The 24,912-nt window shown below is 41.6% G+C and overlaps 2 protein-coding genes across 2 annotated transcripts; both read left to right on the forward strand.

Moving 5' to 3' along the window:
- The first annotated feature begins 11,338 nt into the window (after window positions 1-11,338).
- On the forward strand, window positions 11,339-14,837 carry LOC4350088 (uncharacterized protein At4g06598). Its single transcript, XM_015761830.3, has 5 exons — window positions 11,339-11,453; window positions 11,867-12,571; window positions 13,106-13,181; window positions 13,271-13,397; window positions 14,124-14,837. The coding sequence occupies exons 2-5, from the start codon at window positions 11,886-11,888 to the stop codon at window positions 14,327-14,329; spliced, it is 1,095 nt and encodes a 364-aa protein (XP_015617316.1). The 5' UTR covers window positions 11,339-11,453; window positions 11,867-11,885; the 3' UTR covers window positions 14,330-14,837.
- Window positions 14,838-17,585: 2,748 nt separating this feature from the next.
- Window positions 17,586-21,603, forward strand: LOC112936885 (uncharacterized). The gene is made up of 3 exons (XM_026021262.2): window positions 17,586-17,965; window positions 19,426-20,281; window positions 20,389-21,603. Exons 1-2 carry the CDS (start codon window positions 17,929-17,931, stop codon window positions 20,250-20,252), a joined length of 864 nt encoding a protein of 287 aa, XP_025877047.1. The 5' UTR covers window positions 17,586-17,928; the 3' UTR covers window positions 20,253-20,281; window positions 20,389-21,603.
- The last annotated feature ends 3,309 nt before the right edge of the window (window positions 21,604-24,912 follow it).

Raw genomic sequence — 24,912 nt, forward strand, 5'->3', positions numbered from 1 at the left:
AGTTTGTAAAGATCATGTAAAATCAATATCAACCAGTTTACACGCGAAATTTGAACGAATAAAAAAATTGCCCAGATCTCCAATAAGCTCAAAATACAGGCAAACAATTCAATTAACTCACTCAAAAGCTACAATAGACGCCTATAGCTGATCATACGCATACTTTGTATCAATCAAGCTGTCATTTTAGTGTCGATTCATTACAAGCACGTCACCGCATGCATCAGTGCGAGATAACCTGATTTCTTTTTCACCCGTTTCATTTCCTCTCTTTTTCACCCATTTCATTTTCCGACTTGTGTCTGCACTGCGGTTCTGTGTGGAAGATCGATGATGGCAAATTGGCAATGTAGCGAGAGCGAGGAGCATCGTCAGCCACACAAATTAGAACTGTTCATTCATGTTCTTTCTTTTTTTTTTAGAAACATTCATGTTCAGTCGTATTTATTACGAAGTGATGCAGGGGTGGAGCTAGAGCCAAATAGAGAGGGGTGTCACATGTTTGCTTTACTCTGTTTTAGACCAAATTTAAACTAATGTAGGTGCTTAATTTGTACTGAGGGGGTGCACACTATAGTGAAAATAGATGAACTATAGCTAAAAAATTTTTCTGAGTTCCTGGGCACCCCCTTTGAACATGTAGCTCCGCCCCTGAAGTGATGTATAGCTACATGATTTTAGCATAGAAAACTGAACAAAGAATCAAGAAAAATTTGTATGTGCACATATTTTAAGGAAAATGTCATGTTTTCCCAGTTTTAAATTATTGTCGTTTTAGGCATGTCATAAGTCAAACAATTTTAAATTTCACCATAAAGTTTTTAAAAATTTATATAGTTTAACGACATGTGAATTATAAATTATGAAAGTATTTGTTATGGTAAATTAGAAAACATAAGTAAACTATACAGATTTTTAGAAATTAATGGCTAAAGTTAGTAAGATTTGTAATAATAAAGTTATAAAACAATAAGTAATTTCATAATATTAGGCTCCCTGCCCAAATTCATAGTTTTAAGAAATGTCACATCCTCCATAATCCCTTATATTATGGGACGGGGGAGTAGCTCATACAGTAGGAGGCAAGAAAGTTTGAATTTTTCACTGATAATTAGGGCCTTTTTGGCACAGCTCCAGCTCTAGCTCCACCCCTCCTGGAGCTGGAGCTCAGCCAAACAGTTTCAGCTCCACCAAAACTGAGAGTGGAGTTGGGTGGAGCTCTCTCACAAAATGAGCTGGAGTTGTGGAGCTGGGTTTAGGCAGCTCCACAACAACTCCTAAATTTAACTCCAGGAGTTGGGTCTGGAGTGGAGTGTGGAGCTGCCTAAACCCAGCTCCACAACTCCAGCTCATTTTGTGAGAGAGCTCCTAAATTTAACTCCAGGAGTTGGGTCTGGAGTGGAGTGTGGAACTGCCTAAACCCAGCTCCACAACTCCAGCTCATTTTGTGAGAGAGCTCCTAAATTTAACTCCAGGAGTTGGGTCTGGAGTGGAGTGTGGAGCTGCCTAAACCCAGTTTCACAACTCCAGCTCATTTTGTGAGAGAGCTCCACGTCCAGCTCCACTCCCAGTTTTGATGGAGCTGAAACTGTTTGGCTGAGCTCCAGCTCCAGGAGGGATGGAGCTGGAGCTGTGCCAAACAGGCCCTAACTGTCACCACCGCTATCAACAGCTACCAACAGTAGTATAAAAATTTAAAATTCTCTCTTATTAAGCTTACCTTTGCAAAATTCCAAATTGTTAGCGTAGATGATCTGGCCCCTTTAATTTAAATTATTGAATGGATTATTATCACAAACTATCTCCTTTGTTACGAGGATACATTAAGTATTTTAATGAATAAACTTGTTAAATAGTCTAAAGCCCTGTTCGTTCTCTAACTATACTGCATGCGAAACGAGAAAACTCATTAGCACATAATTAATTAAATATTAATTATTATAAAAAAAATAAAAATTGATTTATTTAATTTTTTAAACGACTTCTACGTAGAACCTTTTTTTTAAAAAAATTAATAGTTTGAAAAGTATGCTAATGGAAAACGAGAAAGATAAAGTTTGGAGTTAAGGAAAAGAACGGGGCCACATAAGACAAGTCACAAGTGGTCTAATTAATGCAATGCAGTAAAAAAAATCTTTTACTAAATATATTTTTTAAAACATGAAACAAATAATCTGTTTTATTAATCTGGTGAATAAGCTAAAACTACAACACGGTGTGCCGGGAAATTGACAGAGAAATATGGTCAATATGCTGATGCCTGCAGGCTGCAGTGAGCACGACCACTGGAATTTTCTTTGGTCCTAGATGATGTGAGCGATGGTGTTGTGCGGCACAAGGGTACGTGCTAATCAAAAGTACTCCAAGTAAACACAGCACAATTGGACGGCATCACAATCTCATTCTCGAGTGATGCTTCGCCAAATTTCAGTACGTGCTTCGTGTAATAATGTCCCATCTCACGCGTGCTAAATCAAATCACGCCATGTATTACCAGTGGCATGGGTGGTTATAGTCAATTATTGTCTAACTTTTAACTTTGTATAAATATCCCCCAACTCTCTCTCTCTCTTGATATCACAGCCATTTGGTTCCTTAATTGTTGTGTCCTATAGGGTCTATTTGAGAAACTTAACATCCTGAGAAACACAAACAGCTGGTTGGTAGTCAGTAGTTGTTTCTCTGGAAAAATTAAGCTTCCCAGCTTCTAATGTTGTGGGTTCTTAGCGCGCGCGTACGCGTCAGCAGTTTAGCTGGCGCGCACGCCAGCTGGGCCTAGCTGGGCCCGTCCCTGCGCCGTTTTTTTCTTTTTTCGCACTTTTTTTCTCCTCCATCGTGTTTTTCTTTTTTCTTTTTTCCGTTTCTCCGATTTTTTTTCAATCTTTCACACACCTCTTTATAAATGTAGAGTTGAAAGTTTTTAATTTTGACTTGAAATTTTTCAAATTTTTTGTTGAAAGTTTTCAAATTTTGGCGCGCACGCCAGCTGGGCCCGTCCCTGCGCCTTTTTTTTTCTTTTTTCGCACTTTTTTTTCTCCTTCATCGTGTTTTTCTTTTTTCTGTTTCTTTCCGATTTTTTTTCAATCTTTCACACACCTCTTTATAAATGTAGAGTTGAAAGTTTTTAATTTTGACTTGAAAGTTTTCAAATTTTTTGTTGAAAGTTTTCATATTTGAGTTGAAAGTTTTCAAATTTTGAGTTGAAAGTTTTCAAATCTAGGTTGAAAGTTTTAAATATGGGTTGAAAGTTTTAAATTTGAGTTGAAAGTTTTTAAAATTTGACTTCAAAAAATTCAAATTTTGAGTTGAAAGTTTTAAAATTTTGTGCTGAAAGTTTTCAAATTTGAGTTGAAAATTTTCAAATTTTGAGCTAAAAGTTTTCAAATTTGAATTGAAAGTTTTCAAATCTGGGTTGAAAGTTTTTAAATCTAGGTTGAAAGTTTTCAAATCTGGATTGAAAACTTTTTAAAATGACTTAAAAATTTTAAATTTTAATTTGAAAGTTTTAAATATGAGTTAAAAAGTTTTTAAATTTGTGTAGAAAGTTTTCAAACTTTAACCGAAATAATAATTACGATCTAATTACTCGGAAAAAATCAGCACGCTAATCCTCGCACTAATCGTATTTTACTCCGTAACGGGCCCGTCATGCTTTGTGAGCGACGTGGACCGTGCACGCGTACGCGTGGGCCGGGTGGGCTGGAGTGCGCGCCCGCGGCACGTATGCGCGAATTAGCAAATCCGTCTAATGTTCTAATTTATTTTCTGGGTTTTACAACTACAGCTTTCAGAATCTTAACTCTAGGAAACTTCTTATTTTAGGAAAAGTTGCCATAGCTAGAAACTCTGCCAAACATCCCAACCAGGCCCATAGTCAACTAGTCAAGCCCTGAGATCGAGAATGCCGAACTTATTCACTCTTCGAAGCCCCCACCACCTTCTTTCTTTGAGCTGAGCACTTTACTTCGGCTTCACTTCTTTTGGGTCAACTGGATGTGATGCTCAGTTAACTACTTAATCGGAACATAGAATTCATGTAATCACCTGTTTCGTCAAATATATATATATATGTACATCCTTTGTGTTATAGGAAACAAAAAGAACATCTAGAGCTATCATAGTGGAATTAAGATTCTGTAACTTACTTCCCTCTAACTTTTATCACTGACATGTGGGCCCTCTACTCGGTGACTCAAAGTCAGTGGCCCCACATGTCAGTGACTCAAAGTCAGAGGGAAGTAAGTCAGATGATCCTCTTCCCATCACAGTGACCAGCCGAGGGCTGAGAAAGCTCTGAGAATCAACTTGTGAGTAAGTCAGAGGATCCTTTTCCCAACACAGTGACCAGTTAGTGAGAATGAACCTCGTTTTATCTGCTTTCTACTACACCCGTTTTATATTATAAGTTATTTTGACTTTTTTCTAAGTTAAACTTATTTATGTTTGATAAAATTTATAAAAAAATATAACCTTATTTTTAATACAGGACAAATAAACTATCAAACTATGTTTAATGTTAGATGTAATGGAAGTAATTTGATGTTATAAGTGTTACTATATTTTTCTATAAACTTAGCTAAACTTTTAATAATTTAACTTAAAAAGAAGTCAAACTTATAATATGAAATAGAGGGATAGTTTATATTTCAATAACTACAACTTTTTGGAATTTATGTGAGAATTTAAATTGTTTGGAAAGCTGAATATTCTAAAAGAAGTTACAACTCTTCAAAAACTAATAATAAATTGCAGCTACAAGCTTCCTAAAGAGGACCTCGGTACTCCTATCTTCTGCTTAGGCTGTGTTTAGATTTAGGGGTGTAAAGTTTTGACGTGACAATCGGATGTACAGATACACATTTGAAGTATTAAACGTAGTCTAATAACAAAACAAATTACAGAATCCGCCTATAAACCGCGAGATGAATTTATTAAGCCTAATTAATCTGTCATTAGCAAATATTATTGTAGCACCACATTATCAAATCATGGCGCAATTAGGCTTAAAAGATTCATCTTGCAATTTATACGCAATCTGTGTAATTAGTTATTTTTTTCGTCTATATTTAATATTCTATACATGTGTTCAAACATTCGATGTGACATGGTGTAAAATTTTACCGGGCCTTGAACACGTACACCTGCAGGCATAGATCGATTAAAACAATTCTCAATTATGTCAATTAGACACAGAGACCATGATAAATATCAATGACGGTACACAAGCCAGGGATTATTGGCCTATTTAGTTGGTGAAATAAAAATTTTTGGGTGTCACATCGAATATTTGACCAGATGTCGGAAGGGGTTTTCGGACACGAATGAAAAAACTAATTTCATAACTCGCCTAGAAACTGCGAGACGAATCTTTTGAGCCTAATTAATCCGTCATTAGCACAAGGTTGTTACTGTAGCACTTATGGCTAATCATGAAATAATTAGGCTCAAAAGATTCGTCTCGCAGTTTACATACAAACTGTGCAATTAGGTTTTCTTTTTATCTATATTTAATGCTCCATACATATATGCAAAGATTTGATGTGATGTTTTTGCGAAAAGTTTTTGGGAACTAAACAGTGCCTATATATATATATATATATATATATATATATATATATATATATATATATATATTCTGTTCCTGTTCCCACTATAACAATTTTTTTAGTGTTCTCGTTGAAATGTCGTGCACTTTGCTACGAAATTGGCACGGGCACTACTCCATGCATGCTAGAGTTGAAGTTGTTAGAATATTATATAATTATATTCCAATTCATGCACATTTAAAAACACAAGAGAGTTATTCTTAAAAAAAAACACAAGAGAGTTTTAGTCTGTCCGAATACAAAGGAAAAAATGTATGGCAGCTATTTTTACATCAAAATGTCTAGCGAGTGTAATTCGCTTTCACTCGGTGGTAGTGACACCTTCTATTTTGCTATGTGTAGGTCGTATTCAGATATGGACTTTATATATAGACAAATATTTTAAACATTTCTTTAGTCAACCAGGAAAAACATGAGCCTCTAATTTACAAGAAAATGTGATATTCTAGTCTAATAAAACACAAACCGGACGATGTTTACTGAAAATGGCATCACGATCTTAGAGTGAGACTTGATGCCAAATTTAAGAAGTGCTCGAGACTAACTATTTTGAGAGGGACACGTATATTTTGGTCTTGTTGCGTGCCATGAGACGGCACATATTGTCCTTGTATTTCTCTCCTCCAACTTAAGTTGTGGTAAGGTTGTAAAGACAACTATTATAATATTATCTCGGTTTTTAATATATACCACCGTTTGACTTTTTGATAAATTTTTGATCATTCATTTTATTGCTACTTGATTTAAAACGTTTGCCTTTTCTTTTTTCATATCTCGTATTTCATTTTCACTTTAGTCTTAGCTCAAAGATTTTGTTTACCCATATTCTTGTCTTTTTGAAGAATTCCTCTATCCAACTGAGTTGAAAGTGTCATCCAACAAATTCTTAGTCTTTTAGGGTGTCTTTTAATCGTGACATATTCGGAGACGAATTTGGATACTTTTTTTCGAAAATGAAAACGAATATGATATAGGTGATATCCGTTGGAATCAGATAACGGTCGAATACTATCCGGTATTTTTCATCGGATATATGGTATTCTTATGCAAAAATAAAAATCCAAAATACAAAAATAAAGTCTTAAAAAAAATCATGCCGGCATCGCGCCCTCCGCTACCGCTGTCGTGGGAGCCACCGCCGTCCGCTCCCGCCACCATCGGATCTGGGCGGGACGAGGCCCGCCGCCGCTGGATCTAGGCGCAAGGAGGCCCGCCGCTGCCGGATCCGGGCAGGACGAGACCCACCGCCGCTGCTCCCATCAGCCCACCGCCACAGGGCCAAGCCGCCGCCGCCATGTCCCATCGCCTCCTCGCCCGCCACATCGCCGTCGCACGCTCCCGCCGCCGCCGCCCGCCGCCCGCCATTATCGCTCCCGAGGGCGTGGGTGGCAGATCCGACACCGCCGACCCTTCCCATCGCTGCCGCCGCCGATCCCGCCACATCGCCGTCGCTCCCGAGGGTGTGGGTGGCGGATCCGGCGCCGCCGACCGTCCCCACCGCCTCCGCGACTCCCTGCTGCCGCCGCCGCTCCCGCCACCCTGCCGTCGCCCGCCAAACTACTGCCCGGCCACCGCCGCCGCCTCCACCAGCCGTCGCGGGCGTCAAGCCCGCCGTCGGGCGCCGGTTGGCGAGAGAGAGAGAAAAGGAGGTGAGAAAGAGAGAGAGAGAGGACTGAGAAGTGAGAAGTAGTGAAGAGAAGATGAGAAATATTGGTGGAGAGAGAGGACTGAGTGTGAGGGAGAAGAGAAGATAAGTTGCTGAAATTTTGAATCGGTGGAGAGGGAAGAAGAGGCAAATCGGACTTCTTTGGCAAAAATAAATGTCGAATTGAATTATATGATGCTAAATGAACAAATATGAAAAATTTGTCAAAAACAGAGTTGTACAACTCATTAAGATCTACAAATTTTATTTTGGTCATTTCTCCATCCGAGTTTGTTTGAACTATATAAAATTTGAATTTTAAAATATAAGATATTCAAATAATTTTTCGGGTAGTAAATGATTTCCAATGGAATAATTCTCAAAAACAAAGTTGTATAACTTATCAAGATCAACAACTTTTATTTTGGTCATTTTTCTATATGACTTTGTTTGAACAGTTTGAATTTGAATTTGAAAATATGATAACTTCAAACAACATTTTCAAATACTAAATGATTTCAACTGAAAAAGTCATCAACAACAAAGTTGTATAATTCATCAAGATCTATAACTTCTATTTTTGTCATTTCTTCATCCGACAAAGTGATAGTAACATTGTACACAAAATTTCATATCTCTCATTTGGTTTTATAAACTATAGTAGAGATATATAAATTTTGTAAATAATATTACTACCATTTTGTCAGATGAAGAAATGATCAAAATAAAAGTTGTATGTCTTGATGATTTCTACAACTTTTATATTCATAACCTTTTCAGCTGAAATTATTTACTGCTTCAAAATATTATTTGAAGTTTTAAAATTCAAATTTTTAATTGATAAAACAAATTCACAAGAAAAAATGGTTAAAATAATAGCAGTAAGAACTTAATAACATGATAGAGTATGATTTTAGAAACATTTAGGAAAAATAATTATCCAATTTAGAGTTCATATGAGTGAGATAAACTAGTTTTAAATTTTATTTTCGCATATGGCTTCTTAAGACGCCAGTATGGAAAAATCGATTTTTCCATACGGACTCTTAAGTGGTCCATATGCTGAAGAGCCCGCATGGAAAAATCAATTTTTCCATAGGGGTGTATTAAGGAGCCGTATGTGAAAATGCTACTTGATTTTTCCAGACGCGACAAGTTGTAGTCTATTTGCAAAAATCGTAGGGTCTCGTACATAAAAATCGTTTATTTAGTAGTGAGAGGTTTTTATATTCCGATTAATATTCGTCACCGTATTCGTTTCGCTTCGTATTCGCTTCGTATTTGTATTCGATAATATTCGATTCCGTTTTCATATGCGGGTTTCCGATTCCGATTTCAATTAAAAAAAATAAAAAAGAATATGATAGAGCTAGTTTCCGACCGTATTCGATCCGTTTTCATCCCTAAATATCATGTAGCAAATTTTGCCATATTGTTATGAGATTATTGCACTGTGACACTGATGAGCCAACATACTCCAACCGTGACATCCAACCGAACGGCTAGCTAACTTGTCCTCACGTCGATGATAGCAGCAGGCTGGACTCAAGCAGGATAAGCTCTACATGTCACACATCTCTTTTGCAACGAAATCTGATTTTTTTTTAATGAACCCTGTCAACAATGAGCCAGTATATAAAACTAAACGTATAAATTATCATCGCATTTAGATATATAACTCTATTTGAAGTAGTTATTCGTGAAAATATAAATTGTGTGATAAATTAAAATGTGTGTCGTTATCATTCTCTTATAGACTTTCATGAACATCTGCACACAAAGTTATATAAATATAACCTTTAAAGAACACATACTTACCCCTATATTATAATGTACTCGGTCCAAAAGTTAAGAACATATTTCAAACATATAATGAACTCTTTCTTTTTTTTTCTTTTTTTCTTTTCCCCGAGGATGTGGCAGTTAGCTAGCCTAGGAATACAGTTGATTAGGTTTACAACTAGACAACCATATCATAGGGCAGCATTAAAAACCTGAAGCTAATAGCAGGTAGGAAAAACATAAGTGCATCGTTGTCAAGCACAAATCTTCAGTGGCAGAGTTTAAGAGGTATAGTTTGGATTTGGTAATGTAACTGTCATCTTTTTACAACTAATAAACTTGGTGCGTATGCAACCATGATCTGCCGGCTGTTACCTCAGTTGCCCACAGCTAAGGTCACCCCAAAAGGCAAGAGTGTAGGGGCAGCAAAAGGTGATCCAATAATGTTACCAAAAATCATTTTCCCCCTCATAATTCCAATCTCATAAATAATGTAAATATTTAGAGCCAAGAAATGAAAAAAAAATAGAGAAAAAGATCAAAGTAGCAAACAATGAAAACCAAACCAAACCTTCCAAGCAACACAGCTATTGCCAATATACCTCCACCCAATCCACATCCACTATTGAGTATCTGAAAAGAAATACAATTGAGCTAATTCTTTTCTGTAAACAATTTATGTATATGCCATATTATTCTTCCACATAGTACAAGATAACATTTGACATTTCATAAATAAGATGAATGGATAGCTATTACATTATCTTCACCAATTCATTCTAAAGAAAATAAAATAGAAATGCCACTATACCACATACAATTATTCGTTGCATGCACATCATACTCATTCATCAATCATGGGATCATTTTTTTTAGGGTTATGTCTCCTCCTTTTTGTTGCCAACATGCATGATCTCCCTACCAAAAAAAAAATGCATGATCTTTTCTTTTTGGTTCTTTCACCCAATCAGGTCAGCCAAAGAGATGGTCACAAGGGAGAAAGAATTAACAAGCTAGAGATCAAGGAGGGGGGAGAATAAAGATGGGGTTTAATTATAATCAATTAATTAAAAACAAAACAGCACGACAGAGCCAACAAATGGTGGTGTGGTCGCAGCTGGATGATCCATCCCTGAGCTGTCCTGCTGTTGGCATTAGTTGTTTTCTGCTCTGCTCGCTCGCTCACTCGCCCCCACTACCCAATATGGGCTGCATAAAGAAAGGCCATTCATATAGCTGGTGTTTTGCCACATGCACCAACTGCATTTGCTATCTATGTACCTCTTGGATATTTTCCTTCTCGCCCTTTATCCACTCCCCCTGATCTAGAGTTTTTGGTAAAGATGAATCTTTGTGACTTTTGGCCCCATCGTTGGCTGATAAGAGGAAAATGCGAAACGATATATTTGTAAATAAAAAATAATTATATATATAGAGCAATAAGGCTCTAAAAATATTGCAGGCGTAAGTGGTAAACTAAAATAAGCCAACCATAGTCTATAAAAAATATATTTTATTGTGGTCAATATTATGGTTTTAGCAGTAGAAATCTAAGAAACAACTAATGTTAATAGCTTAGGCACTAAGGAGAACAATTTATATGCATGAAAGCATAAAGGTATGAAAAAGAGAAGAAAATTGGCTATTGTCAATGTCATGGGGCTTTATATGCTAGGTTTCATAGCAGGCACCATGGCAAAAATATTACATTTGTCAACTGCCCAAAGCTCAGTGAACAAACGGTCGTACCTATACCTGTTACATAGACGTAATTTAATACATACAAGATAACCGAAATGGATGAGACAATATTAATTATAATTGTACTTTCTATTACTTACTAAACTCACAACACCTAAATTATAGTAATATTTTAAATATTCCTTACGGCCGAAAATAAGAAGTTATTTTTTTTTGGCGCGAATTGCCAACGTAAACATATCAACGGATAACCCGAATTTCTCCTCATGTACACTACAGTAGTACGCTTAGCATTTCACGAGTCACTAGTGTCCCAGTGTTGGGCTGTTGGCCACCCCCACCCAAATATCATCGCATTGAAAAATAAAATAAAATAAAATAAATCCTCATCACCTTCACGTGCCGTCGGATCATCAGATCCAACGGCCACGCTTCGCCCAAAAATTCGCCGCCCCGAAAAATCTCTCCTCCTAAAATCTAGTAATTTAAATCCAAGTAATTTTTATTTAAGGACACTATTTATTTCGATTCTCCCTTCTCTCCACGATTTCTCCATTCTTCTTCTTCTCCTCCTCTCCACTACTCTATCCTCTTCTTCTTCTTCGTAGCCTTCGAGCTCGAGCTCCTCCATAGATTAGCTTGGCTACCACCGGAGAAGAGTCCGGGGAGTCGGAAACTCGTAGCTGGGGTTCGTTGCGGCGGTCGGGGCGGCCGAATTGGTGGGTATCTCGTGGGGGGTTTTTGGTGTTTGTCGCTGCAATTCTTGGCGTTGGCTGGGGTTCTGTGGTTCTTGATCCGTGCTCGGTTTGCGCTGTTTTCGTTGTGATTCGGGGTTTGGGAGCCGCGTTTCTGAGGTTAATTTGGGTGTTGCTGCTTGTGCTTTGGTGGATCTTGACTGTGTCCGTGTGCTGTTTCGCCTTGATTTTTCCGCTCGGGGGGTGGATCGAATCTTTGGCTCGAATTCGGGGGTTTGCTTTGAGCGAACTGGTCGCTGAGATCTGGGGGGTGGGTTGGGGGAGTAGCCTGCTTCGATTCGATGCGAGTTCGTGGTTGCTCGGTGCTTGAATTCGCTCAAATCTCGAGTTGATGTTGGGTTTAGAGTCTTATGGAGGAGAGGTGTTTGTTGTTTCAGATTGGTTGGGTCGGAGCGGATGATGATGGCGAACGCGAAGCTGCCCAAGCAGGCGCTGCTGCCGCCGCGCAGCCCGTTCCCGACGGCGGCGGCGGCGGCGGGGCCGTACGCCGGCGACCACGGCCCGATCGCGCGGCCGCAGGGTGCGCCGCACCACAGGCACGGGCACGGCCACGGGCACCACCAGCGCACGTCGTCGGAGAGCTTCATCGAGGAGCAGCCGTCGTGGCTCGACGACCTGCTCAACGAGCCCGAGACGCCGGTGCGGCAGCACGGCCGGGCCGGCCACCGCCGGTCGTCGAGTGACTCGTTTGCGATGTTCGACGGAGGCGCCGCCGCCGGCGCTTACGCCAATGGCTTTGAAGGGATGGGAGGAGGAGGAGGAGGAGGGCAGGCCGCGCCGTGGGGTGGTGTGCAGGAGTACTATGCGAAGCCAAGCTCGTTTGGTAGGCACCAGGGCCGGCCATGGGAGCAGGGCATGAACAATTTGGTGAATTACAGGCAAAGCGGCGGTCCACCGATGCCGGCGAAGGAGAAGGTTGGTGGGCACCATGGGTCGCCGAGCGTGTTGAGGGATCATGATCATGGTATGGACAGGAGATCCTCGGACGAATCGGGGCATGATCAGAAGGTTGGGCCTGAGAGGAAGGAGGGCGTGCCGCCGAAGCATGCACAATCCGAGGCGGACACCAAGCGCGCTAAACAGTGAGTTCAAATACTGTCGCATTCACATTATCGCTTTCAAAAGTGTGTTCATATTGTAGGATATCACATGTGAAATTTGATGATGATAATCTGAAGAGATCAAATAATGTTTGCTTTAACACATACAAGAAGGATCAGGCCTTCACTTAGAATATGCAATCTGAATATGCTTTTGGAGGCTTTGTTGTGGAGTTCATCTATCAACCAGTAAGCCTTGAGAATGCAGTATGCGTCACATGAAAGTGAACAGTGCATTTGGTGGATGTCAATTATTTTGTATAGTTGCACTCGTGCGCAGTTTGTGCGTATGATTCATGGGACAGGATGGCACGAACAATGCATTCATTTCTGTGTATGCATGTGCATAGACTGTGGATTGTATTTTGGATATGGTCAAACCTTCAACGTAAATCTTAGACAGCCCATCAAAGTCTCCAAACTTACAACATACGTAATTAAATGTTTCCTCATATGGCGTGATTAAATACTTCTCATGCTATATGTTTTGAAGATTTTTCCCCATGTTTGTTGCAGGCAATATGCTCAAAGGTCCCGCGTTCGGAAGCTTCAATATATTGCAGAGCTTGAGAGAAAAGTTCAGGCATTACAGGTGAGGTTGCTACAACCTTTTTTTCCCCTGCTATCTCTTCAACACTCCAATTCTATATTTGACACTGATTTTTTTTTTGAACAATACAGTCAGAAGGGATAGATGTGTCTGCTGAAATGGAGTTTCTTAGCCAACAGAATATTATGCTTGACTTGGAAAACAAAGCCTTAAAGCAAAGGCTGGAAAGTCTAGCTCAAGAGCAACTAATTAAACGCTGTAAGTATGCTCCATTTTGATTTGGTGTACCTACTTTGTTGTTCTTGTCTGCACTTAAGTGCTAGTAAAAATCATTTTAGCATGTGTCAAAGTTTCGCAGTTAGGAAGAAATGAAATTTAATTCTCAAGTTTTAAGATGTACTAATCATGACAAAAATACCTATAGTTGAGCTTTTAGCCAAACTATTTGTAGAATGTTTTTTTGGTCTATACATGGAGTATAAACTCAGTTGACAAACCATTTAACCGAAGATTTCAAATATAGAAGCCAAACAGCCTACTACTTAGCTCCTTTAGTAAGAATGATGCTACCCTTGGCCAAGATGTGCAAAGGTCAAGTAATTCCATATCCACTTCTATAACTTATGAACTTGGCAGAAACATACAATATCTGACTTCTGACTGCTGGTACATGAGTATTTGAAGTCCTATAAATGTTTGGATAGTTGCATAATCGGTATGCCAGTGATTGTATTATATAAGGGCCTGAACATATTGTTAAAGCTTCTTTTCTTATCACAAGATAGAAACTAAGCCTCATATGTTCCTAAACTAGAAAAATTCTGCCCTAATGATGAACTATAGGATTATTTTAGCATCATCACTGCCTTTCAGTCCAACGGAATACCGTATATCAATTTATTTACTGATGCTAAAAATAAACCAAAAGTTATGCTGACAACAAATTATTAAGTGCTCTAAAGATTTTTTCCTCTGATTTTTCAGTTCAACAGGAGATGTTTGAGCGGGAAATTGGTCGTCTCAGATCATTGTACCAGCAGCAGCAGCAGCAACAGAAGCAGCCGCAACCTACTACTACCCTCAGTCGAAGTAACAGCAGAGACCTGGATTCACAGTTTGCTAATCTGTCTCTGAAACACAAAGACCCCAACTCTGGGCCTCTTCGTACTCAGTCCTCGTCAATCTTGTGAGTTCCACACAAAGTTGCCACAACTCCTAGATAACTCTTTGTGGCTGTCATCTGCATCAAGAAAGGAGCAGGCGCACCTGGAATCGTGTACCCCCATCTATGGTGAATAATAACACTGGAAAGGCTAATAACTGTGGATCTGATCTTTATTCTTTTGGAATATGCACCTGGCGGTCATCCTCAGCTCACTTCCATTGTTGATGCTCGACCAGTCGGAGGTGTTTAGGGTTTTTCTTTGTAGTTTGATGCTTTTATTATCGCATCGTTGTACCATTTTCGAAATGCTAGGGTTCTAATTTGTTACCGTCCTGTTCCCTGTGATCATGCATTATGTTAGCGATATTTGGATTAGTCTTGCCTTTATCAATGGAATGTGGAGCACTAGTCAGCATCTGGTACATACAGATGTTTTGAAATTGTGCCACATCCTTGAGAAACCGTATGTGTTGTAACATTGTTATTCAATAAGCTAGTGCAAATGAAGTATTAGCGTTGTTCAGTGTTCCAAACCATGATGTGAGAATGTTTGCAATTTCCTTGTGAAATCCTGTCAACTGCTGTGTCATTTTATCATTAGGTGCAATGCCTGTTTGAGGATAATTCACAGCAGAACATAACGAAAGCAAAGTTCTCTTAATTCTCTATGTTCCTACCTGAAACATGAATGGATGATAATGCATTTTGGAACAAGTATTTAAGCAACAACCACGGAAACATTTTACTGTTCACATTGTCAGGCTAGTTTTAGTACATAGACTGATTTTCCAAAAATTGAAAAGCAGAGCACTGACTTTCCACAACTCAGTCAAAGCAGATTTCTAGTAAAATCGCCTTATAGCCAAGAATCACACCTAATCAACGTTCCAATAATGAACTGGTTACACAAAGTTCTGATGGAAAACAATGGAGCAGAGGGCATACGGAAATTTCATTTCTACTTTGAATCTATGTCCATTTGCTGAGCAGGTACCTTTGATCTAAAATCTACCACTGCATTGTCAAAAGTCCCTCTAACATGTTGGCACATGACTATCAAGTCCTGTAAACCATCCTTGAATACATCAATGGCTGGATCCCCTGCCAACATAAAAACGCGTCAGAAGAGAACGCACACTTTCTTCAGGGACAAAAGCAGTGAAACCATAAAATATCAAGAAGGCAATGAGATCAAGTCGACCATAATGGTACAAGTATTTCTTTGAGATACATCTATTTGAATTTAACTTTTGGTTCAAACATGAATATCGATGTTAGAAGTTACTAACCATTTTGGTAGTCGAATTATCTTTCAACAGAAACATGCCCATAACATTCTATTTAGATGTAAGACCTATCTATACCACAAGTGGGAAAAAATATACAAGATAATGGGACTATTTACCATTTTGAAAATATATGTTAGGTGACAATCTAAACAATATTAAATGCCAAAAGACAAACTTTGAGAGGAAACATAATTTAATTAGTTGATTAAGTTGCACAAATTAATCTAATATGCATTCAAGATAAAAAAAGGTCTGAAACCAACAACTTCAGTCCATCTTACAGTATTAAAAACATCAGGATAATATAATATTTTAAATTACCTGTAGTCTGAACTCTTATGTTGACTTTGTTGTCAGCAGGGTGAGGGATGCTAGGTGTGTTTGGTTGCCTGCATAGTCCTTGGCTCGAATGCGTGGATGCACTATGTGGTCGTTTGGTTGCCTGCACGTAGCTCCCAGCCTGGCCGAGTGGATGCAAAAAAGCCCCGTGAGCCAGGCTGAGCAGGAGCGCTCGATTTGAGCTTCGCTGCTCAGCCAGGCCCGCGCGATGCAACGCCATGCACCCGCGCGTGCAGCGCCGCACCCGCGCCTGCAAGGGCAGGCGATGGGGTCACCACCCTGCCCCTCTCCCCCTCCTCATTCTCCCAGCGAGCAACGAAGCTACGGACATGGCGAAGCAGCAGCGAACAGCTCAAAGGCGACGAAGCTCGACGGGGGCCACAACGACGAGCCCCTAGGCGGATCCGTCTTGCTGCTGCATCCCTCCTCTTCTTCCCGCCGTCCCCCGACCTTCAATCGCCGGCCACCGTCGTCTCCCACCTTCTGTCACCAGCCTCCGATCCAGATCTGATGCAGCGAGCGACGGGCAAAGGGAAGAAGCGCGGGGAGATGGGAGGAGTGACGAGCAGCAGGGGGAGGGGAGCGACAGGAAGATGGGCGCACCGGCGGCGGGCGGAGGGGAGCGACAGGCGCGCATCGGCGGCGGCGAGCGGAGAGTTGCTGAAGGCGACGACGCAACGCCGATCCCCTTTCCTTTTTCCTCTCTCGTTTTTTCGCTTTCTTTTTTCTTTCGTAATAAAGAAGTCGCTGTAGTATCTACTAATGGTAGATTAGTACACCGCGGTCTACCTTAATAAAAATCTACTTTTTTTTCTTTTTTTTATCACAAACTCGTAAAGTTGATGACTTATTTTATTTTATATAGAGAAGACAATGATTTTGCACTTCTAATATTATCATTTGCATATGTAAGAGAATATTTAATTGTTAACTAAAAACCCAATATAATTATATATATATTGTAAAGGTAATCTTACCCAGCTAAATAAAGAGGTAACCACACTCGATCAGTGCAACCAACCAAAAAAGATCCCTTCCAAACCGTATTTCTCATACGAGTAACCAAACAAGATCTCATACCAACCTAGATAGACTAATGCAAACAACCAACCTAGATAGACTAATGCAAACAACTAAACAGCTGCATATGTATCCTCTTAGCCAGGTCAAACTCAGCCAGGATGAGAGAGACGGACCAGGCTAGGGGGATACGAGCAACCAAACACACCCCATATCCACAAAACGCTACCCTTGGGCTGCAATGGCAGAAAGAGAACCGGAAGGAGAAAAAATAAGAATCTTCATGTTCATTAATACTTTTGTACACATCAAAAGCACAAGAGAGACCTTCCACAATCTTTTCAACTCAACGCAACCAAATGGTCCAAGTGAAACAATATGGCTTTTTGATTGCTAAAACACATCTCAAAACTTCACTTTAAAGTTGTACAAGAATGAGTATCGTAAAAAAATAAATAAATTTGCTCTGGTCCACTTGACATGTGCCTGTGATTTCTGGTTTTCTAATCTCAGGGTACTTAAGTCCATACATATAATCTGAAGGGCATGGATATGATGATAATGGAGATACAAATACATAAAAAATGACGAGATGCAAGCTGCAAAAGCAAGATAGACATGGTGACACTGATGTTAGATGGATCTCCCTCCCCTTGAGCCCAACGGCTCAAGGGGGCCTTGACCCGCGCCCTGATCGGGGGCGCCCAGCCCAATGGCTGGTGGGCCCCCGTCACACTGTGCCATATAAAGAGGGGTGGAGGACGGGACGGCATAACGACACAAGGAACGAGGTTCGTCGCCGCCGCCACTCCACCCCATAAACCCTAACCGATCGAGGGGGCGCAGCCAGTGACGGGAAGTCCACCGCCGCGCCACGCCTCGTCGTCGACACCGTCGCTGCTGCAACCGCATCACCGCCATCGGAACCGAGCACATCGTCGCCGCCGTCCACGTCAAGCCCGCGACGACAACGACGATGGCCGGCCGGACTTCCTCTTCCTCAACAACGACTGGTCACAACCCTAAATCCTCTCACTCCCTCTTTGTTCATTCATCTATTGTTGTTCATCCATTGCAAATAGAACCACCCGACTAGATCTAAACCTAGGTGATCCAATAGACAACCCTATCAATGGTATCAGAGCCAGGTTAGCGTTTAGTTTGGTTCGGGGATAGACATCCACAGAGAAGAAAGAAATCCAAAGAGAAAAGCAAACGATCCAACGGATCAAAAAGATCGAAACCCTAACCCTAATCTTACCTCGTCGCCGGCCGTCGATGACGCCGGCCACGGAGGGGGGAGGGGCAAAGAGGCACCGCCGAGGAGCCACTCGACGGCCGCGCGCGCACCCGCGGGTGCACGCGCGCGCCGGCGAGGGGGCCCGCGGCGGCGCCGCCATCTCCGTTTTTCGGCCGCCGCTCTCTCTCACACGGTGGGGGCTAGAGACGGTGGAGGGAGCGGAGAAGAGAAAATGAAGAGGGCGCAAGGGCCGCTGGCGGCGGCGACGCCGCTCCGCTCGGCCGCTCCGCCCGGCGGCGCGCTAGAGAAAAAGTGGGCGCGCGGCAGCGCGAGGTCGCCGGCCATGGCGCGGCGGCGCAAGGGTCGCCGGCGTAGATGACGCCACTCGGCGCGGCCGCACCCGCCCGCAAGAGAGAAGAGGCTAGGGTTTCGGCCGGCCGGCGGCTGGGGTCGGGTTTTTGTCCCTCCGATCTCAGCGCCCGGCCGTCCGATCGAAACCCTAGCGATCGGACGGCCGACGGCGGCCGGGCCGAAAGCGGCCCAAGTGGGGAGCGCGCGGCGGCGGCTTTCCCGGCCCAGGCCCAGGTTGCGGCCTGGGGGAGGGGAGGGGGCGCTCGCCCGCGCGCAAGGTGGCCATGGACCGACCGGCAAAGGCCGGAAAAGTTCAATTTAGGTCCCTCGGGGCCGAAAGAAAAAGAAAAGAAGAGTTTAATAATAGGTCCTCTCAGAAGCTTTTTCAATTATGTATAATTATTGTGATTATTTCTAAGCAATTTGAACCAACGTGAAAATTGTTTAGAGAATAGATAAATGTGAGAAATGCTTCTGAACATGTATTTTGTATATTTTCATGCAAATTACAATAGAATTTTGAATTGTTTTTGCATGTTTTACCTCTATTTAAATTTGAACCAACGGGAGAATTTTACAGAGAGTAAATAACAGAGTTTTGTTATTGTTTATACGAATTGTATATAGATCTTCCGCTGCAAATAGATGAAATTGATGAAAATTAGTGTTTCTAAAATTAAATTTCGAACCAACGGGAGATTTTAATTTTAGGAACATTAATTATGTGCTATGATGTTGTAATTTTTCTGACCAACGTTGATAATTGCAATGTTATAGTTATGGCTTTATGTGTTATGTCTATTTTCTGCCCAACGGTGATGTAGACTTAATACATAATAATTTTAATGTTAATTTTGTTCTCACAATACATGATTATCTCAGGTGGCTACTCCTTGATGGGTTACATTAAAGATATTCCGACCCTGAAAGGAGATAACTACGAAGAATGGAAAAGAGAACTCGACCTTGCCTTTATCTTGGGAGAGGTGGACTGGGTGTTGACTACCCCATGTCCTATAGAACCTGCTGAAATTTTCAGAGGTGAAAAAGAGTCAGATGCTGAATGGAAAAAGAGAGAGAGGGACAATGCTTCCCTCATCATGTCGTATGACATTGAGCATGCGAAATGGTCTTCAGCTAACAAGAATTGTTTGGCTGCGGTAAAGAACACGATTGAGCCAACCATATTGGGCTCAATCCCAGAGTATGACACTGTCTCTAAATACCTCGAAAGTATAAAGAGCCAGTTTACTGGTTCTTCAAAGTTTTATGCGACACAGCTGATAAAGCAGCTTGTTACAGAGAGGTACCATGGAGGTGGTGTAAAAGACCACATTCTTAGGATGAGCAACATGGCTTCCAAATTGAAGCAAAAAGATTTGGGCATCTCAGATGACTTTCTGGTCCATCTGGTTTTGTCCTCATTGCCAAAGAACTTTGACAACCTTGTTGTCAACTACAAAATAAGTACAGAGAATTGGAATATTGAAGAGCTCATCTCTAATTGTGTGCAAGAGGAGGAAAGACACAAAGAGACCAATGGTGACTCCATTAACCTTGTCAAAGATAACAAGGAAAAGAGCCACAGGTCACCCTCCTCAAAAGAAAAACAGCCTCAGCATCCGCCTCAGAAACAACAGTTTACAGTTGAGACAAGATCAGTGTCTACACTGCAAGAAGACAAGACATTCCAAGAAAGATCATCCTGACTTCCTGACAGTGATCATGGCAAAGAAAGGTGAGAACATTATTACATTTGTAAAGAATCTCATTATGATTGGTTATTCTAGATCCACATGGTGGATTTATTCTAGAGCAACTATTCATGTGTGTAATTGTTTAAAGGGATTCCGTTCAATGAGGACTACGCAAAGAAGTGAAAGATCCATTAGAGTTGCCAATGGAGTTGAAGCAAAAGTTGAAGCTGTTGGAGATTTTCGCCTAGAACTCGCGAATGGCTTCACACTTTTACTTCCAGATGTTTTTATGTCCATTCTTTGCAAAGAAACTTGATAATAAGAGTATCCAAATTGGATTCTGATAGATATGAAATGGCAAATGTGAACTATGGTATAATAATGAATGTATTGGTCTTGTGTTGCAAGATCAGCTTTATTTGTTATCTCTTTCTGAGAATGTGAATGTTGTGTCCTCGTTGACAAAAGAAAAGAAAAGCGAACTTCTGATGTCTCATCGAAATTATGGCACTGTTGTTTATGCCATATTTCGAGGGGGAGAATTGAGAGACTGGTTAAGAATGTAGTTCTTCCTCCATTGGAGTTCTCAGTTTTAGAACGATGCATACAATGTATAGAATGCATCGGTGCCCAAAACACCGTATGAGCTATGGATCCTCCGTGTGTGGGGAAGTCCTGCAAAGGATAAAGTATTTAACCCAAAACAGTAAGCTGCCATTTTATTGGCTATTCTAAAAGATCAAAGGGTCATCGTTTCTACTGTCCAAACAGTTATACAAAGTTTGTAGAAACGAGACACGCCGTCTTCTTGAAAGACGAAATGATTAGGGGGAGCTCGGTAATTCGAGAAATTGATCTTGAGGAGAGGCGGGTGTCTGTACCCGCTCCGTCGACTCAGGAACCTTTCTTCTCTCTACCTGCTAATGTTGTGCCAGCAATGCATGCCGTTGCGGTACCAACACCTGTTGTTATCTCTCCTGTGGCAACAATGAATGAAAGTGAGGAACCTGTTCTACAGGATTCAACAGAAATTATTGCCACATCAGAGGAGGAGCTGCAACAGCCTCAAACAGATAATGTGCCAGAATAGGAGGCCCCTAGAAGGCCTGAAAGAGTCGCATATGGAGGATGATCCCATCTCATATGAAGAGGCCATGAGAAGCCATGAAAGATGAAATGAAATCAATGAAATTAAATGATGTCTGGGATTTAGAAGAAATTCCTAAAGGAGCCAAAACAGTAGGCTGTAAATGGGTCTACAAAACCAAATATGACTCCAGAGGGAATATAGAAAAGTTTAAAGTGCGACTTGTGGCAAAAGTTTTCACGCAAAGAGAAGGCATTGATTACAATGAGACTTTTCTCCAGTCTCTTGTAAAGATTCCTTTATGATTATAATGGCACTAGTGGCACATTATGATTTGGAATTACATCAGATGGATGTAAAAACGGAATTTCTAAATGGTGATTTGAAGAAAAAAAGTATACATGGCACAACCGAAAGGTTTCGTCATGAAATGAAACGAAAATATGGGATGCCGTATAAAGAGATCCATTTATGGGTTAAAAGCAAAGCTTCGAGACAATGCTACTTGAAGTTTGATGGAACAATAAAGAAATTTGGGTTTTCAAGAGAATGTAGAGGACAACTGTATTGATTCAAAGTTAAGAATGGGAGACTCATTTTCCTAATTCTGTATGTAGATGACGTTCTACTGGCTAGTAGTGATGTCAATCTACTGCAGGAAATAAAGAAATTCTTGTCCTCAAACTTTGACATGAAAGACCTCGGTGAGGCTTCATATGTTTTGGGCATAGAGATTCACCGAAATAGAACAAAGTATGCATTGGGATTTTCTCAAAAGGCATATATATAGAAAAGGTGTTGAAGAAATTCAATATGTACATATGCAGTGCTACACCTGCTCCTATAGTCAAAGGCGAAAAGTATGGGGCATCACAATGTCCTAGAAATCAGTATGAGCTCAATGAAATGAAAATAAAGCCATATGCGTCAACTGTAGGAAGCCTACAGTACGCTCAAGTGTGCACACGACCTGACTTGGCATTTGTTACCGGGTTATTTGGCAGATTGCAAAGTAATCCAGGCCTAGAGCACTGGAATTAGTAAAGATTATTTGCAAAGAACAAAAGCCTCATGCTGTCTTACAGAAAATCAGAATCGCTCCACATAGTGGGGTATTCGAATTCTGACTTTGCAAAAGATAATACAAAGTTAACATCGGGATACATGTTTACCCTGGCAGTAGGAGCTATTTCATGGAAAAGCTCAAAACAGACTACCACTGCAGGGTCTACCATGTATGCCGAGTTTATAGCATGCCATGAGGCTACGGGGCAGGTGAACTGGCTAATGAAGTTCATACCCGGTTTTAAAGGTGGTTGATAGTATTGAGAAACCACTAAAGTTATAATGCGATAAAGAACCCACAGTAATGTACTCTCACAACAATTAGTCAAGTGGTGCTGCCAAACACATTGACATAAAGTACTATGTTGTGAAAGACAAAGTCCGGGATCAAACAATCAGTCTCGAGCACATAAGAACAGAAAGGATGCTCGCGGATCCGCTCATGAAAGGCCTACCTCCCAACATGTTCAAGGAACATGTAGCATGCATGGGTTTTAAGGGAAGCCTTATGAATCCTGGACTATAGGGCCCAAAAGTTAAAGTATCTGTTTCTGAATAGAGATGTGTATAGTGGCTGTCGAATCCATCGGTAATTAACCGTGATGATGAAACATGCTCTATATGTAAATCTGTGATGGAATAGAAAAAGCTAAAGGAAATAGTGAGATCAAGGGGGAGAATGTTAGATGGATCTCCCTCCCCTTGAGCCCAACGGCTCAAGGGGGCCTTGACCCGCGCCCTGATCGGGGGCGCCCAGCCCAATGGCTGGTGGGCCCCCGTCACACTGTGCCATATAAAGAGGGGTGGAGGACGGGACGGCATAACGACACAAGGAATGTGGTTCGTCGCCGCCGCCACTCCACCCCATAAACCCTAACCGATCGAGGGGGCGCAGCCAGTGACGGGAAGTCCACCGCCGCGCCACGCCTCGTCGTCGACACCGTCGCTGCTGCAACCACATCACCGCCATCGGAACCGAGCACATCGTCGCCGCCGTCCACGTCAAGCCCGCGACGACAACGACGATGGCCGGCCGGACTTCCTCTTCCTCAACAACGACTGGTCACAACCCTAAATCCTCTCACTCCCTCTTTGTTCATTCATCTATTGTTGTTCATCCATTGCAAATAGAACCACCCGACTAGATCTAAACCTAGGTGATCCAATAGACAACCCTATCAACTGACACTAATATCAACAGGTCAAGATGGTTGTTTGCAACATTACCCCACAAATATTTCTCCCTATCTTTGTAATTTTACTTAGTTAACAAAAAAAAAGTAGGCTTCACCATTTTCAACACTCACAATGCCCTCATTCTCCAAAAACCCAAAACAAAATCTTGCCCACTTAATTTCATCAGAATTCCTATCGATAACTGGAGATTCAACTGCTACAGCCAATCGGTTTACTCACTAAAATAAAATCGATCTAATTGCCTAACAAATCCACATCTCTCCTCTCTTCCACTGTAAACCCCAAGATTGATAGAAGCTAGAACCAAGTTTTTGCCTCCTCTCCTAGGGCTCTAACCACAGATTCATCTACCGCACAAATTCAAAATGTTGGCCGGAAATACGATCGAATTTCACGGAAACCAACAAAGGGGACACAGGAAAAATAAAAGGAAAAAACAAAGGGGACAAGAAACAAAGGGTACACAAGAACTCTCACTCCTGGTTGAGGACGAATCTGGCGGGGTTGGCGAGGGTGTGTTCCTCCTCCGCGATGGAGAACGTCGACGCGCTCGAGTCCTCCACTGTCCCGTGCTCCATCGCCGCCTCCTCGAACGGTCGAGCTGCTCCCACGGCGGCGGCGGTGGCGCGGGTTTGGGTGTGGCTACGGCACAGTCTGCAGTTGTCACAGATCTGGCCGTCCACATTTGATCCAACGGCCGTATCCCACTCAAGCCCGCGACGCATGTGCGGATCGTCCGATCGAGCGACACATGTGCGGGGCCATCCGATCGAACTACTAAACGGTCCGTTAAAGTTGTTTTTTTTAAAAAAAATCATATTAATCTATTTTTTAAAAACAAAAATGTATTACTACAAAATACTCTACGATTGTGTTGTGCCATACTTTAAATTCAGCATAAACCTAGAACCGCGAGAGTTGTGCTAAATAGAACTAAGGCTGGCGTTCGGGAGGAGGGGTTGGGAACCCTCCTCCCCGGCACACAAAACGAAATAAGTATTATTGCAATCAACTCTATGATTGTGTGTTTCTCTCTGTGTGTGTATGGTCGAACGCCCACATGCGTGTCGGTGATTGGAGCAGGAGCATCTTGACCTAAAGCTACTGTGCCGGGCTCCGTGGTGTGCAATCCCCGATGAGGGAAGGCCAGGAGGTAAGAACGCCCTTGCCCATATGATTAGGCCATGCAACATGAGGAAGTTGTAATGCTTGACGTGCCTCGCGTGCATCTCCTGGACGACCATAGTGATAGCGGTGTACATGGCCTCCACGTTCCGAGCATTGACGTGTATCGAGCTGCTTAGCGATGATAAGCACCTGACG

Source organism: Oryza sativa, chromosome 11, assembly GCF_034140825.1.
Source record: "Oryza sativa Japonica Group chromosome 11, ASM3414082v1".
Lineage (NCBI taxonomy): Eukaryota > Viridiplantae > Streptophyta > Magnoliopsida > Poales > Poaceae > Oryza > Oryza sativa.